This window comes from Carcharhinus amblyrhynchos, unplaced genomic scaffold (genome assembly GCF_965287045.1).
Source record: "Carcharhinus amblyrhynchos unplaced genomic scaffold, sCarAmb.v2.hapA scaffold_393, whole genome shotgun sequence".
Classification (NCBI taxonomy): Eukaryota; Metazoa; Chordata; class Chondrichthyes; order Carcharhiniformes; family Carcharhinidae; genus Carcharhinus; species Carcharhinus amblyrhynchos.
The window spans coordinates 14,453-31,723 of record NW_027650133.1 but is presented as its reverse complement, the minus strand read 5'-3'; the positions used below and the strand labels follow the sequence as shown (position 1 = coordinate 31,723).

Below are 17,271 nucleotides of genomic sequence, written 5' to 3'. Positions count from 1 at the left end.
TCCCTTTCTGGAACGTCTGAGCGCCTCGCCACGGTGTGGAAGCTGAACCCTGACTTGGGTAGGGAGATCCTCGGCCTGGGGAGGGGGGGGGATTGTTGTTCCCCCTCACTCCAGCCAGCACACACTCCGTGTAGTCTCTCTCTCCCCCTCGATTTTCCATAGCGGGGTGCCCTCGCTCTCACAGGGCAGCCCTGTGACTCTGGCCGTGGGTCACCCACCGAGCCTGGGACACACAGCCCAATTGGGCACTGGAGGCACACTCTAAGTCTCAAAAAGCGAGCGGGTTGGCCCTTTTTTTTTTGCAGCGAGCCAGCAGGCCTCCAACGGACCGAATGGCCTGCCGTCTGACCCTGTGAGAGCAGCTGATTTGTGTTTACATTGAGAGGGGGTGGGTTGTCCAAAGTCCTTGGGCTGTTTCTTTGCAGCCAGCTTAAACTGTAAACAGAACAATAAAGACACCACCCTTGCCAAACTGGACTGACTCCAAGGCTGGTGATGTGTTGCTGATCTCGGGGAGGTTTCCGAAGGGGAGGGTAATTCCGGGGTTTAAAGGACTGTTGGGTCAATTGAGAAACTCTTCACCTCTTCCCCCCAACCAAATAATGTCTTGGTTCTGATGGGCTAAATAGATCCAGTAGAAATCCTCTTGGCTTTCCAACTGGATCACTATCAGCTCCGACTCTCTCCAACATTTACAGATGCCCCATAGAAAGTATCCCTTCTGGTTCCATCACACCTTGGTATGGGCTCCTGCTCTGCCCAAGATCACAAGGAACTACAAAAGGTTGTTAACGAGGCCAAAATGTTGCAAGATCAAGAAGAAATTAGATGTAGTTCTTGGGGCTAAAGGGATCAAGGGATATTTGGGGGGGGGGGGGGGGGGGGGGGGGTCAGGGAGAGGGGGGGGGCAGGATGTTGAATTCGGTGATCAAAGTGAGTGATGGAGCAGACTCAAAGGGCCGAATGGCCTACTCCTGCTTCTAGTTTCTATTTTGAGCCCAGGCAAACCAGCCTCCCGTCCATTGACTCTGCCTACACTTCCCGCTGCCTTGGGAAAAGCAGCCGGCATAATTAGGGACCCCACGCACCCCGGACATTCTCTCTTCCACCTTTTTCTGTTGAGAAAAAAATACGTACCGACCGACTCAAGAGCAACTTCTTCCCTGCTGCTGTCAGACTTTTGAATGGACCTACCTCGCATTAAGCTGATCTTTCTCTGCACCCCTCGCTGTGACTGTAACACTACATTCTGCACCCTCTCCTTTCCTTCTCTATGAACGGCATGCTTTGTCTGTATAGCGCGCAAGAAACAATATTTTTCACGTGTTGATACATGTGACAATGAATCAGATTGAAATGGTTCTGGGACTAATGGACCTCAGTTACGGGAAGAGGTTGGGATTGTTCGTCTGGGGAAGAAAGGGTGGGATGAAATATCCAAACTCGCGAGGGCTCTGGACAGGGTAGATGGAGGCAAACTGACCCTAATGGTGCAAGGATCCCCCCAAGAGAGAGGACATTGATGGGTAAAAGGTGGTAGCGAAGAGGAATTCTTTTTCACGCTCTCATGAGATGGGATGGTGAGGGAGGGGGCAGACCTCAGCCTGAAGGATTTTAGAATTATACAATCCCTACAGTGCAGAAGGAGGCCATTCAGCCCATCGAGTCTGCACCAACCACAGACCCTATCCCCATAACCCCATGAATTTACCCTAGCTAGCCCCCCTGATGCTAAGGGAGCAATTTAGCATGGCCGATCCATCCTAACCCACATATCTTTGGGTGCTGAGGGGCAAGTTAGCCTGATGTGGAGATGCCGGCGTTGGACTGGGGTGAACACAGTAAGAAATCTCACAGCACCGGGTTAGAGTAAACATGTTGGACTTTAACCCGGTGTTGTGAGACTTCTTACCGCAATTTAGCGTGGCCAATCCACGTAACCTACACATCCTCTGGAGCACCCAGAGGAAACCCACGCAGACGCTGGAAGAACGTGCGGCCTCCCCTTTAGCACTGCTGCCTCACAGGGACTGGGTTCGATTCCAGCTTTGGGTCACGCACTGACAGTGACACAAGAACATAAGAAATAGGAGCAGGAGTAGGCCATCCAGCCCTTCGAGCCTGCCCCGCCATTCAATAAGATCATGGCTGATCTGTCGTGGCTCAGTTCCACATTCCCGCCCTCTCCCCATGACCCTTAATCCCCTCACTTATCAAAAACCCATCAACCCGTGTCTTAAAAATATTTAGCGAGGCAGCCTCCACCACTTCAACGGGCAGAGAATTCCAGAGATTCACCACCCTTTGAGTGAAGAAGTTCCTCCTCAACTCCGTTCTAAACCGCCCCCCCCTTTATCTTGAGGCTGTGCCCCCTAGTCCTACTGTCCTTTCTGAGCGGGAAGAGTCTCTCCACCTCTACCCTATCCATCCCATTCATCATCTTATACGTCTCAATGAGATCTCCCCTCATTCTTCTAAACTCTAACGAGTACAAGCCTAATTTATTCAGCCTCTCCTCATAGCTCAACCCCCTCAACTCCGGCATCAGCCTAGTAAACCTCCTCTGCACTCCCTCCAAGGCCAAAATATCCTTACGTAAGTACGGCGCCCAAAACTGCACACAGTACTCCAGCTGCGGCCTCACCAATGCCCTATACAGCCACAGCAAGACCTCCCTACTTTTATATTCAATCCCCCTCGCTATGAAGGCCAGCATCCCATTCGCCTTCCTGACCACCTGCTGCACCTGCAAGCCGGGTTTTTGCGACTCATGCACAAGGACCCTGAGGTCCCTCTGCACTGTCGCCTGCTGCAGTTTTTCGCCATGTAAGTAATAATCCTTCCTACCATTATTCCTACCAAAGTGGACCACCTCGCACTTGCCAGCATTAAATTCCATTTGCCAGTTCCTGGCCCATTCGCCCAGCCTATCTAGATCCTTCTGCAGACTCTCCACACCCTCCGCGCAATTTGCCATTCCACCGATCTTGGTGTCATCAGCAAATTTCGACACCCTACACTCGGTTCCCTCCTCCAGATCATCTATATAAATGGTAAATAGTGAGGCCCCAGCACCGACCCCTGGGGCGCTCCACTAGTCACCATCCGCCAATCCGAATAGCACCCATTGACCCCCACTCTCTGCCTCCTATTTGACCCAAGGCTGGGAATTGAACCCGGGTCCCTGGCGCTGTGAGGCAGCAGTGCGAACCCACTGTGCTGCCGTTTTGAGCAGCTGAGTTTGACCTCGATGAGGCGGGAGGGTTACGCTAGTTCAGTTTCACATTCGGACAGTGTGTGTGCGCGTGCGTGTGCGTGTATATGTGCGACTCCTCCCCAGAAACAGCTCTGCTGCTTGGAACATTTCCCTGGCTTCACCCTCCGCTGCGACTCGGAAATCACTCCCACGTGTTGCTTATTCTCGTGTGAATAACAACTTCCTGAATTTTGTCTTTTTGCTGCTTCTGGAGTTGTATCGAGCCAGAATCTCAGCTTCTCTCTCTAGCAAGTCTTGGCACAGGGCAGCGTGTGTTCGCTTGGGGGAGTGAAATTGGGAGCGCAGCATTACGGGAGGTTACCTGTGGCTCCCGGACTATTGCAGGGAACAGAGCGAAGCTGTCCTTTCCCTTTTGCGGCGAATCAGCTTCACGTTCCGTGCTTTTTCTGCTCCCGGTTTTCCCCCCGGTGGTTAGCACTGCTGCCTCGCGGCTCCAAGGACCCAGGTTCGATTCTCAGCTCGTGTCTCTGTCTGCGCCGAATCTGCACATTCTCCCCATGTCTGCATGGGTTTCCTCCCACAGTCCGAAAGACGTATGGGTTAGGTGGATTGGCCGAGCTAAATTCTCTCCGTGTACCCGAACAGGCGCCGGTGTGTGGCAACTAGGGGATTTTCGCAGTAACTTCAACGTAGCGTTAATGCAAGCCTTACTTGTGACATAATAAATAAACTTTTACATTTTCTTTGGAGGATTTTTCCTGAGGTTTCGCAATCAGAGACGGCTCTACTTCCTTGACCGTCCTTTGCTTGAGAGCTTCAACGCAAGCTGTTTGACCATGTGGGGCATCATTCGTCTCTCCTTTCCCACAACCAGGGTGAATAAACCCAGAGATAAGTTTAAGTTGATCTGGTATTGTCACAAGTAGGCTTACATTAACACTGCAATAAAGCTACTGTGAAAATCTCTGCGTTGCCACACTCTGGTGCCTGTTCGGGTACACTGAGGGAGAATTTAGCCCCTAACCAGCTCGTCTTCCGGACTGTGGGAGGAAACCTACGCAGACACGGGGAGAATGTGCGGAGTCTGCACAGAGTGACCCATCGAACTCAGATCCCTGGTGCTGTGAGGCAGCAGTGCTAACCACTGTGCGACTGTGCCGCCCTGGTTAAGCTCGGTGTGGTTTTAACACTGAGCTGTGCCGATTAGTTTGTAAAATTCTACATGCTGCTGATGAAAATGGACAACTCTCAATGCCCAGACAGCACAAAGCAGCAGAACAAAATCCCCCTGTGCTAAATATTTGAGGATAAATACACAGATATAACCTGATACTCCGTTATCAGCATTTATCACACATCTGTGTCTTTAAAAATGGACAGCTGAAAAATATGTATTTTGATGGACATTTGTGTCTAAGCAATAAACAGAGACAGTGGGATAAGTCACTCACTGTGAGCGCTTGTGAATCCACTGTGTATAAAAGTAGACGGTATTGGGGTACCTTTTGAACTTCTGTAATGTTTGAAATGATACTTGAAACTTATACATCTGATGTGCTAAGCCCCTCGTGATATTCTCTCCCCCCACCCCCCCCCCCTTTCCCTTCTTCACCACCCCCCTCCCTGCCCGCTAATTAAGGGTTATGGGGAGAGGGCGGGAAAGTGGAACTGATCCACTTCAGATCAGCCATGATCTTATTGAATGGCGGAGCAGGCTCAGAGGGCTAGATGGCCGACTCCTGCTCCTATTTCTTATGTTCCCTTCTCCCCCCTTCCCTCTGCACACCTCCTCCTCTCTCTGTGTCTCTCTGTGTCTCTCCACCGCACCCCCCTCCCCCCCAGTTTCCCTTCTTTTCTCCCTTGCGCACTCTTGTTCTCTCTCTCCCTCTCCTTTTCTCCCCCCTTCTCTCTCCTTCTCTCTCTCTCTCCTTCTCTCTCTCTCTCTCTCTCTCTCTCTCTCTCTCTCCCCGTTTCCAGCCCACAGTATAACAATATAACATGGCAGGCCACCTACGCGACAACCTGTTCCTTTATTCCTTCCCGGAATGTGTATATTCCTGCTCCGGGATGCATTGCCTGTTCCGGATTGTCCTTGACAAGGCGCTGGGCGACCTTAAACCATTGCAGTGTGGGGTTTATACGAGGCGCTCTCGGCCATTTCAGAGGGGCAGCTGAGTCAACCACGGTGCTGTGCCTCTGGAGTCACAAGTAGGCCAGACCGGGGTAAGGACGGCAGATTTCCTTCCCTAAAGGGAACAGTAGCGGGTTTTTCCGACAATGGGTCATCAGTAAACTTTTTTTAGATTTGGATTTTTTTCTTAGTTGAAGTTTCACCATCTGCGGTGGTGGGATTCGAAGCCCCAGAGTGTTACTCTGGATTACTAACCCAGTGACAATACCACTAGGCCATTGTCACCCTGCTGTGTTTTACAATCGGATGCCAGTGTGGACATGGTGAGTCAGCATCTGAGGCGTCAAACTGGCCCCGGAACTGGAAGCGTCGGGGGAAAATTCCCCTCCACGTTTCAGGAACCTCCGTTTCTCTAATTGGTTTCCAGAGGCCTTCCTGTTGTGTAATATCAAGGGGTTCGTCCTGCCTCTGTCTCGCTGCCAACCTCGGGGCTGGATTTCCATCACTCGCCCTCACTGCCAGCCCCATAGCGGCGCGGTGTCCCACCCACCCACCAGACACTGCAATAAGCTGCTGAGTGGTGAACCTCCATCGGTGGCACAGTGGGTTAGCGCTGCTGCCTCACAAGCGCCAGGGACCCGGGTTCGATCCCCGGCTCGGGTCACTGCCTGTGTGGAGTTTGCACATTCTCCCCGTGTCTGCGTGGGTTTCCTCCCACAGTCCGAAAGACGTGCTGGTCAGGGCGGATTGGCCGTGCCAAATTCTCCCTCAGTGTAACCCGAACAGGAGTGTGGCGACTAGGGGAATTTCACAGTAACTTCATTGAGGTGTTAACGTATTACCTTACTTGTGACGCTAGTAAATAAACTTTGGGGCATCTGGACAAATCCATGAACGGGATGGGAATAGAGGGATCTGGTCGGCGGAAGGGCAGGGGGATTTAGTTCACTCGGGCAGCGCGGTCGGTGCAGGCTCAGACGGGCCGAATGGCCTGTTCCTCTGCTGTAATTTTCTTTGTTCTCCTCTTTAATCGTTGTCGGAAAGACCCATCTGGTTCACTAATGTTCCCTTTTTAGGGAAGGAAATCTGCCGTCCTTACCCCGGTCTGGCCTACATGTGACTCCAGAGCCTCAGCAAATGGGGTTGACTCTCAACTGCCCCCCCCCCCCCCAAGGGATAGGTTATAAATACCGGCCCAGCCAGCGATGGCCCCGTGTCCCACCAATGAATAAAAAGTCTCCTGTTTGTCAGGCCTGGGCGGCACACAGTGACTTCCTTTTTCATTTTCTTTTGAAAAATAAAAGTGTTAAATCAGTTTTGGGTTCAGAAGGCGGGGGTGGGGGGGGTGCGGAGGGGTTGCAGGAGGCCCTGTCAGCCGACCACAAACATCCTCTTGATCAGACTTGCTGCAATGTGGCCCGGTTTGCAAAGTATTGCAAATGCAGCACGTGTCGCTGCATCCCTGCACACGGGGAGGGAGGAGGGGGACCATACCTGTCTCTGCACACGGGGAGGGTGGTGGGGGGGACCATACCTGTCTCTGCACACGGGGAGGGTGATGGGGGGGACCATACCTGTCTCTGCACACGGGGAGGGTGATGGGGGGGACCATACCTGTCTCTGCACACGGGGAGGGTGATGGGGGGGACCATACCTGTCTCTGCACACGGGGAGGGTGATGGGGGGGACCATACCTGTCTCTGCACACGGGGAGGGTGATGGGGGGGACCATACCTGTCTCTGCGTCCCTGCACACGGGGAGGGTGGGGGGCCATACGTGCCTCTGCACAGGGCGGGGAGTTGGGGGGCGTGGGACACACATCTCTGCACCCCTGCACACAGTGGGAGGTGGATGGGGGGGCGGGGGGGGGGGGGGGGTGGTGGGGTGGGGGGGGGGGGGTTCGCCCACACACGTCTCTGTGCCCTTTGCGTGGGGGGCGTGGGACCAGCCATCTCTGCGCCCCTGCATGGTGGTGGGGGGGGGGGGCCTTATACATCTCTGCACCCCTGCACAGGGAGGGGGTGGGGTCACGCGTCTCTGCGTCCCTGCTAATTGTGTGGTGGGGGGGCAATGCGTCTCTGAGCCCCTGCGTACGGGGTTTGGTTGGGGGGGTGGGGGGGGGGGTGGAGGAGGAGGTAAATGAGCTGAACCTGTCTCCATCCAGGTGAAATATTCAGTGGGGGGGGAGGGGAGGTGTGGGTGGGTGGGGGGGGCCAGCGCTGGTCAAATGTAAAAACATTTACCTGGAGGCACTGGAGCGGGGGTTTTGGTCCTTGTCCATGTTCGGAACTTTGACCCCATCAGAGAGTCCGTTATAATCCAGATCTGAACTCTCGCCTCAGCCCCAATTGGTGCGAAACTCTTTGAAGTCCGTTCCAATAATCACCATTTTCTCCCAAAGTCATACAGTTTTACAGCATAGAAACAGGCCCTTCGGCCCATACTGCCCAGTATTTAACCATTGAGCTAGTCCCAGTTGCCCGTGTTTGGCCCATGCCCCCCGCCCCCCTGAATGGGGGAGGTGCTGGTACAGTTTTGTCGCTGGTCTAGAAATCTAGAGACCCAGGGAAGTGCCCTATCCCGGGTTCAAATCCCACCAAGGTGGTCGAATCTCAAAAACCCTCCGAAGTGGGGGGTGTTTTGGGGTGGCACGCAGTGGTTAGCGCTGCTACCCCCTCAGCGCCAGGAACACGAGGGTTCGATTCCCGCCCCGGGTCACTGTCTGCTGGAGTCTGCGCATTCTCCCCGTGTCTGCGTGGGTTTCCTCCCACAGTCTGAAGATGTGCGGATTAGATGGATTGGCCGTGCTAAATTGCCCCTCAGTGTCAGGGCCTGTGGGATTGCGGTCAGTGCAGAGTCGGTGTGAGCATGTCAGAGGTGGGAGGTCAGTATCCCTTTGGGAGGGGGAATCCATATACAGACGGTACTGATATTGAGCCTCTCTGCCTCCTGTGTGTGTGTGTCACTGTCTCTCTCCCTCTCTCCTGTGTCTGTGTGTCTTTCCGTCTCTCTCTCTGTCCCTGTCTCCCTCCCCTCATCCCCGAGCCAGCCGATGTGTGCCATTCCCTGTAATTTATTAACCAGCTCAAGTGATTCAGCCTTGTGTGTGTGTCTGTGTGTCTGTGTGTGTGTGCAGCAACTGGGGCAGACCAGAGGTCGGTGTGTCGGTGAAGCGGACACGGGCTGCGTAATCCCTCCCTGCCCGCCTTGGCCAAGACTTGTCCGAAAATGGCGGTTGTATCGGGCGTGTCTGGCCCTCCGGCGAACAGTGCCACGGGGCCTCTGTGTTTTCCGCGACGCCCCGGCTGATCTTGGCGTGGAACGCTGCAAACAATCCCTGGTCCGTAGGCGAGGAACGTTCCGGGATTTTCCCAAAGGGAGCTCTCGGATTACGTTCCTGACTGGCCGCCCTCTTTTGTTTAGGTGCTAAGTCCCAAACCGGAGAGAATGGCTTCCCTGTATCAGGTCAGTTGCTCCGTGAAAAGGCCGTTCAGCCCACACACACGCTCCGTGCTAGCTCGCTGTAGAGCAATCAGTCCCATCTCCCGTTGAAATTATTTCCCTCGATCGTCGTCACCATAGAATCCGTGCAGTGCAGAAGGAGGCCATTGGGCTATTTTCAGATCTGACCCCCCCCCCCCCAATGGTGATTTGCCCCCCCCCCCCGCCCCCCCCCCCGTTCCCCTTCTCCCCGGTTTGCCCACGACCAGTTCAAACCCATTCCGCTTCCTTCGTGCATTTTCCCAGCAGAAGTCCCCGGACAGCGATCGGCTTCCCCGTGGCACGGCAGCGCAGTGGTTAGCACTGCTGCCTCGCAGCGTAGCCTGTCCCCATCAGTCCCGCAGCGGACACAGGGGAATTCACCAGGCGAACGAGGCTGTGGGAGTTCTGCCTCTCAGCGCCAGGGACCCCTGGGTTCGATTCCCAGCTTGGGTCGCTGTTGGTGCGGAGTCTGCACATTCTCCCCGTGTCTGCGTGGGTTTCCTCCGGGTGCTCCGGTTTCCTCCCACAGTCCGAAAGATGAGCGGTGGCCGTGCTAAATTGCCCCTTAGTGTCAGGGGGATTAGCATGGTTCCGGGGATAGGGCCTGGGTGGGATTGTGGTCAGTGCAGACTCAATGGGCTGAATGGCCTCCAGCGCTGTAGGGCTTCTAAGATTCTATCAGTGAGACCTAATACACTGAACGTCACGTGTATTAGTATACAGTGAAAAGTATTCTTGCGCGCTATACAGACAAAGCATACCGTGCATAGAGAAGGAAAGGAGAGAGTGCAGAATGTAGTGTTACAGTCATAGCTAGGGTGCAGAGAAAGATCAACTTAATGTGAGGTAGGTCCATTCAAAAGTCTGACAGCAGCAGGGAAGAAGCTGTTCTTGAGTCTGTTGATACGTGACCTCAGACTTTTGCTAATGAAATTAGGGGAGGCACTGGCCGAGTGGTATTATCGCTGGATTATTAATCCAGAAACTCAGCTGATGTTCTGGGGGACCCGGGTTCGAATCCCGCCACAGCAGATGGTGGAATTTGAATTCAATAAAAATATATCTGGAATTAAGAATCTAGTGATGGCCCATTGTCGGGAAAAACCCATCTGGTTCCCTGGATAAAAGCAAATTACTGCAGGATGCTGGAATGTGAAAGCAGAAGAGAGAGTGCTGGAAAATCTCAGCGGGTCTGGCAGTAAGGGGAGGAAACGGCTGACGTTTCGAGTCCAGATTTGACCCCCTCTCAAAGCTTTGAGATCCTGTGAATGAACAAAATAAGAAAAGAATGAAGGGAGGAACTAACGGGTTTGTTCTAGGTTGCTGACTGCCTACCCCACACCTCTCACTCTTTCCAGCGTGTCTGGTAAAGATTTGATGCGTTGCTTTATCTCTAAGCCACTTCCTTTTCCTGATAACTGCTTGTCGTCAAGCTGAGGCGAAGCCCTCCTCTTCCCGAGATGCACGTTCCTCATTACACTCGTTTATTTAACACACATTCCTCCCATTCCAGGAGCACTGACCCATCCGCTGCCCGGGTCTCACTCGACTGTCCCTGGCAAGCTCTGCCTCGTGCTGTCTCTCTCCCTGCTGACAGCATTTAATCCATCCACCAATTCACTCCCAGAATACAGAGTAAAGCTCCCTCTACACTGTCCCCATCAAACACTCCCAGGACAGGTACAGCACGGGGTTAGATACAGAGTAAAGCTCCCTCTACACTGTCCCCCCATCAAACACTCCCCAGGACAGGAACAGCACGGAGTTAGATACAGAGTAAAGCTCCCTCTACACTGTCCCCATCAAACACTCCCAGGACAGGTACAGAGTAAACCTCCCTCTACACTGTCCCCGCCCCCCCCTCTCCCCCCCCCCGCCATCAAACACTCCCAGGACAGGGACAGCACGGGGTTAGATACAGAGTAAAGCTCCCTCTACACTGTCCCCCATCAAACACTCCCAGGACAGGTACAGCACGGGGTTAGATACAGAGTAAAGCTCCCTCTACACTGTCCCCCCCATCAAACACTCCCAGGACAGGTACAGTACGGGGTTAGATACAGAGTAAAGCTCCCTCTACACTGTCCCCCATCAAACACTCCCAGGACAGGTACAGCACGGGGTTAGATACAGAGTAAAGCTCCCTCTACACTGTCCCCCCCATCAAACACTCCCAGGACAGGTACAGTACGGGGTTAGATACAGAGTAAAGCTCCCTCTACACTGTTCCCCCATCAAACACTCCCAGGACAGGTACAGCACGGGGTTAGATACAGAGTAAAGCTCCATTTGTGTAACACAGTGGTTAGCACTGCTACTTCACGGCACCAGGGACCCAGGTTCGATTCCCAGTTTTTGTCACTGCCTGTGTGGAGTCTGCACGTTCTCCCCGTGTCTGCATGGGTTTCCTCCGGGTGCTCCGGTTTCTTCCCACGGCCCAACGATGTGCGGGTTAGGTGATTGGGTGATTAGGTTAGGTTGATTGGCCATGCTAAATTGACCCTAGTGTCAGGGATTAGCAGAGTAAATATGTGGGGTTACGGGGATAGGACCTGGGTGCATTGTGGTCAGTGCAGACTTGGAGTCATAGAGGTTTACAGCATGGAAACAGTCCTTTGGCCCAGCTTGTCCATGCAGCCCAATTTTTAACCGCTAAGCCAATCCCAATTGCCCGCATTTGGCCCATATCCCTCTATACCCATCGTACCCATGTAATTGTCAAAATTAAAAGACAAAATTGTACCTGTCTCTACTACTATCCCTGGCAGCTTGTTCCAGACACTCACCACCCTCTGTGTGACACTTAGACACTTATATCTGGATCCTTTTGTATTTCTCCCCTCTCACCTTTAACCTATGCCCTCTAGTTTTAGACTCCCCTACCTTTGGGAAAAGATATTGCCTATCTATCTGATCTGTGCCCCTCATTATTTTCTAGACTTCTATAAGATCACCCCTCAGCCTCCTACGCTCCAGAGAAGATAGTCCCAGTCTATCCAGCCTCTCCTTACAACTCAAACCATCAAGTCCCAGCAGCATCCTAGTAAATCTTTTCTGCACTCTTTCTAGTTTAATAATATCCTTTCTATAACACAATGACCAGAGCTGAACACAGTCTTGATGGGCCGAATGGCTGCCTCCTGCAGTGGAGGGATTGCTAGCACAGGCACGGTGGGCCGAATGGCCTCCAGCCAGTGGTCCTGTTCGTCCAGACATTGTGTCTGGAGGGAAGCTACCCACACCCTCGAGTGCGCTGCCCATAAATGGGAGTATTTGACCCACTCGGGCCTGGCTCCGGTGACTGACGTCTCTTATCTAATTGCCTCTGATTTTGAGTCATGGTCTGTAGTGACGCTGTGCTGCTGTGAGTCACCGATAAATCATTTCTCTCCCAGCCACAGCCTCAGGCAATGCTGCTCCCTCCCTCCCTCCCTCCCAGATAATCATTTTACTGTCCGAGATAAGGCAGCGGGTTCATAGCAGGAACTTCTCGATGGTGCTCACTGTCGCCACCCTGTGGACGCTGGCTCGGCTGATCGGCTGCTTTGGCATCACTGGCCAGCGTCCACCGCACCCGCCTGTACCCCCATCGCCACCCCTTCGCCCCAAAACCCAGAGCCGGGGGGGAGAACACTCAATGGTCTCCTTCTGATCTGTGGGACTATTAACCTCTCTGTGTCTCTGTTCCCCTTACCCCCACCCCAACTCCTTCTGGGCCTCTGTTGCCCCATCTCCCCAAAGTCCCTCTGTGTCTCTGTTCCCCTTACCACCACTCCCTCCCCACCCCCCAACTCCTTCTGGGCCTCTGTCGCCCCACCTCCCCACACTCCCTCTGGGTCTGTTTCTCTCTTCCCAACCACCCCTCCCCAAACTCCCTCTGGGGGGGTCTCTGTTGTCCCCCCCTCCTCCCCAAACTCCCTGTGGGGGGTCTCTGTTGTCCCCCCCTCCTCCCCAAACTCCCTTTTGGGGGGGGGGGGGGTCTCTGTTGTCTCCCCTCCTCCCCCACCCCCTCCCCCCTCAAGTGGAGGCCTCCCCCTGCTGGTCTCACCCCTGTTGTTATCTGGCCTGTGGACAGCAGTGGACGGGCGATGGTGTCTCTAATCTGTCTGTCCTGTCGGGAGGTTATTTTGCTTCCTGGGGTTTATAGAGATGTTTTTCCAGGTTGGTTGAGAGTGTCCCCTCTCCCCCCACTCACCCCCCTCACCTCCCCGGCTGGTTTTTTATTATGAGTTTCTCTTTGGTTTATGAAGCGGGTCCCCCCCCCCCCAATCACCGTGTTACCGTGGTAACGAGTGTTTCTCTCTCTCTCTCTCCCCCCCCACCCCCCTTCGCAGCGAGACGAGTATTTGCCAAGCCCGGGCCACGGTCATGCTCTACGACGACGCCAACAAGAAGTGGGTTCCGGCGGGTACCGGCCCCCAGAGCTTCAGCCGGGTCCACATCTACCACAACCCCGGCAACAACACCTTCCGAGTGGTGGGCCGCAAAATGCAGGACCAGCAGGTAATCGCGTCGGAGAGGCCCTTCGGCCCGTCCGATCCGCACCGGCGCGTCGGAAACACCTGAGCCCCCCCACCTGCCGAGGGGCTGGGTTCGATCCCCGTCTTGGGTCACTGTCCGTGCGGAGTTCGCACGTTCTCCCCGTGTCTGCGTGGGTTTCCCTCCCGGGTACTCCGGTTTCCCCCCCACGGTCCAGAAGACGTGCCGGTTAGGGTGCGTTGGCCGTGCTAAATTCTCCCTCGGCGTTACTCGCACAGTAGCGTGGCGACTCGGGGATTTTCACAGTAACTTCATTGCAGTGTTAATGTCAGCCTACTTGTGACGTTAACGAGTAAACTTTCAAAAAAAAAGCTAAGGGGCAATTTTTAGCGTGGCCAATCCACCCTAACCCGCACGTCTTTGGACTGTGGGAGGAAACCGGGGCACCCGGAGGAAACCCACGCAGACACGGGGAGAATGTGCTCCTCTATATTTGGAAAAACCTTAATCATGTTTGATCGTCCAACTCAATACCCCACCTCCCCGTACCCACCCACCCCTCCAAAATCTTCGATCCCCTTCACCCCAAGTGCGATATCTAACTTCCTGTTGAAAATATATATTTGGTTTGGCCTCAGCTGCTCGCTGTGGTTGCAAATTCCACACATTCACCACACTCTGGGTGAAGAAACATCTCATCTCTGTCCTGGACGGTCTACCCTGTATCCTCAAGCAGCAGCCCCTGGTGTGGGACTCCTCCACCATCAGGAACATCCCTCCTCCATCAACCCTGTCTAGTCATAGAATCCCTACAGGGCAGAAGGAGGCCATTCGGCCCATCGAGTCCACACTGACCACAGTCCCACCCGGGCCCTGTCCCCCTGTAACCCCACATATTTTACCCTGCTAATCCCCCTGACGCTAAGGGTCAATCTAGCACGGCTGGTCAACCTAACCCGCGCATCTTTGGACTGTGGGGGGAAACCGGAGGAAACCCATGCAGACACGGGGAGAATGTGCAGTCTCCACACAAACGGTGACCCAAGGCCGGAATTGACCATCCCGGGAGTCAGTCTGGTAAACCTTTTTCTGCGCTCCTTCTAGAGCAAGAACATCCTTCCTCAGATAAGGAGACCAAAACTGACGTGTTATTCCAGGTGTGGCCTCCATCAAAGCCCTGTATAAGTGCAACAACACACTCCTGCCCCTATCCTGGTCCCCCTATGCTGACACTATAGTTAAGAAAGCCCCACCAACGCCTCTACTTTCTCAAAAGACTAAGGAAATTTGGCATGTCCGCTATGACTCTCACCAACTTTTACAGATGCACCATAGAAAGCATTCTTTCTGGTTGTATCACAGCTTGGCCTGGGCTCCTGCTCTGCCCAAGACCGCAAGGAACTACAAAAGGTCGTGAATGTAGCCCAATCCATCACACAAACCAAACTCCCATCCATTGACTCTGTCTACACTTCCCGCTGCCTCGGCAAAGCAGCCGGCATAATCCAGGACCCCACACACCCCGGACATTCCCTCTTCCACCTTCTTCCATCGGGAAAAAGATACAAAAGTCTGAGGTCACGTACCAACCGACTCAAGAACAGCTTCTTCCCTGCTGCCATCAGACTTTTGAATGGACCTACCTCGCGTTAAGTTGATCTTTCTCTACACCCTAGCTATGGCTGTAACACTACATTCTGCACCCTCTCCTTCTCCCCTATGAACAGTACTCTATGAACAGTATGCTTTGTCTGGATAGCGTGCAAAAATCAATACTTTACTCTTATCCCAATAATAAATCAAATCAAATTAAAAGCTCTTTGGGAGCGGAAATCTGCCAACCTTGCCCTGTCTGGACTCCACGTGACTCCAGACCCACGGGAGTGAGGATGACTCGTAAGTGGCCAATTAGGCTGCAGAATTGTATGCACCACCTTCCTACCTCTGCCTCGACCTCTGACCCAGGTGTGGCTGCTTTGTCGGACAATTTTGACAGACAATTTGGGTCTGTGCGCAGAATATCTGGTGAAGTTGGCACGGGTTCAATCATAACTGTCAAAAGAGAATTCTATGTGTGGTACAGGATGGCGCAGTGGTTCGCACTGCTGCCTCACGGCACCAGGGACCCAGGTTCAATTCTGGTCTTGGGTCTGTGTGGAGTTTGCACATTCTCCCCATGTCTGCAAGGGTTTCCTCCGGTTGCTCCAGTTTCCTCCCAAGGTCCAAAGATGTGCAGGTTAGGTGGATTGGTCATGCTAAATTGTCCCTTAGTGTCCAAAGATGTCTGGGATAAGGGGATTAGCAGGATAAAATACGTGGGGTTACCTGGATGGAATGATCTGTTGGAGAGTCGGTGCAGACTTGATGGGCCGAATGGCTTCCTCATGCACTGTAGGGATTCTATAGGTCATGAGAATTAAGGGATATGGGGGGGAGGAAGGGGGGAAATCAGGATATTGAATTTGATAATCAGCCATGATCAAAATGAATGGCGGAGCAGACTCGAAGGGCCGAATGGCCTCCTCCTGCTTCTGGTTTCTGAATAAACACCGGCAAAGGGAACCTTTTCAGTGCTGTGGGATAGGAGAGGCAGAGGATGGCACAAATGATGGGCAGAATGGCCTTTTCTGTGGAGCAGGCTATGGTCCAATGAGGTAATGGCTGTCCCTAAAGTGGGCCATGACTTGAAGTAAAAGTTTATTTATTGGTGTCACGAGGCTGACATTAACACCGCAATGAAGTTACTGTGAAAGTCCCCCTAGTCGCCGCACTCGGGCGCCTGTTCGGGTACACTGAGGGAGAACTTAGCATCTAATCAGTATGTGTTTGGGACTGTGGGAGGAAACCCACGCAGACACGGGGAGAATGTGCACCCTCCACACACACAGTGACCCGAGGCCGGGAATCGAACCCAGGTCCCTGTGGGGCAGCAGTGTTAACCACCGTGCTGCCCTTAGTTCTGAGCCCCGCAGTCTTTGTGCGGGTACCTGTCCTGGGGCGCGTGCCCCTTTTAATGACCTCATGGGCCCCGGCTGGTTAACCCCGGTGTTGCTTTCCTCCCCCCCTCCCCCCAGGTTGTGATTAACTGTTCCATCGCCAAGGGCCTCAAGTACAACCAGGCCACGCCGAGCTTCCACCAATGGCGGGACATGCGTCAGGTCTGGGGCCTGAACTTCGGCAGCAAGGAGGATGCCACGCTATTCGCCAACGGGATGCATCACGCCCTCGAGGTGCTGGAAGGCGTGGCGAGTGTGGGTATGTGTGACCGTGCTACGCTGGTGGGGTAGTGGGATGAGGCATCGGAGACCCCACACTGTGGGATTGGAGGTGGGAGGGGAGTGTTGTCCAGCGCGCCTTGCCCATATAAAGTTGACCATCCGAAACTGGCACCAAGGAAGAGGCCAACCAAGACGTAGGAATGGAAGCAGACCTTTCGGCCCATCAACGGGACAGCACAGTGGGTTAGCACTGCTGCTTCACAGCTCCAGGGACCCGGGTTCGATTCCCGGCTCGGGGTCACTGTCTGTGTGGAGTCTGCACATTCTCCTCGTGTCTGTGTGGGTTTCCTCCCACAGTCCAAAGATGTGCGGGTTAGGTGGATTGGCCGTGCTAAGAAATTGCCCCTTAGTGTCCTGGAGATGCGTAGATTAGAGGGATTAGTGGGTAAATATGTAGGGATATGTGGATGGAATTGTGTTCGGCGCAGACTCGATGGGCCGAATGGCCTCCTCCTGCAGTGTAGGGTTTCTGTGATTCAATGAAGTCGTGACTGCTCTGAAATTGTGGCCAAATCCACTCTCCCGCCTTATCCCTGTGGCCCTCAATTCTCCGTCCACCCGTGGAACCTCCAGGGCATCTCCAAGATGGCTCTTCACCGTGGCATTGGGTTTCCGAATCACCTCCGGTCCCACAATCCTCCGAAATCTTCCAATTCGGGCCTCGTTGGTGGCTGAACCTTCA

General features: G+C 53.8%; 1 protein-coding gene across 1 annotated transcript in view; it reads left to right on the top strand.

The window, feature by feature from the left end:
- Positions 1-17,271, top strand: part of LOC145339303 (uncharacterized) — a 55,862-nt gene that overhangs the window by 24,794 nt on the left and 13,797 nt on the right. The window contains exons 2-3 of the mRNA XM_080183728.1: positions 13,167-13,335; positions 16,386-16,566. Of these exons, the coding sequence (XP_080039854.1) occupies positions 13,167-13,335; positions 16,386-16,566 (350 nt within the window). The remainder of the gene's footprint in view (positions 1-13,166; positions 13,336-16,385; positions 16,567-17,271) is intronic.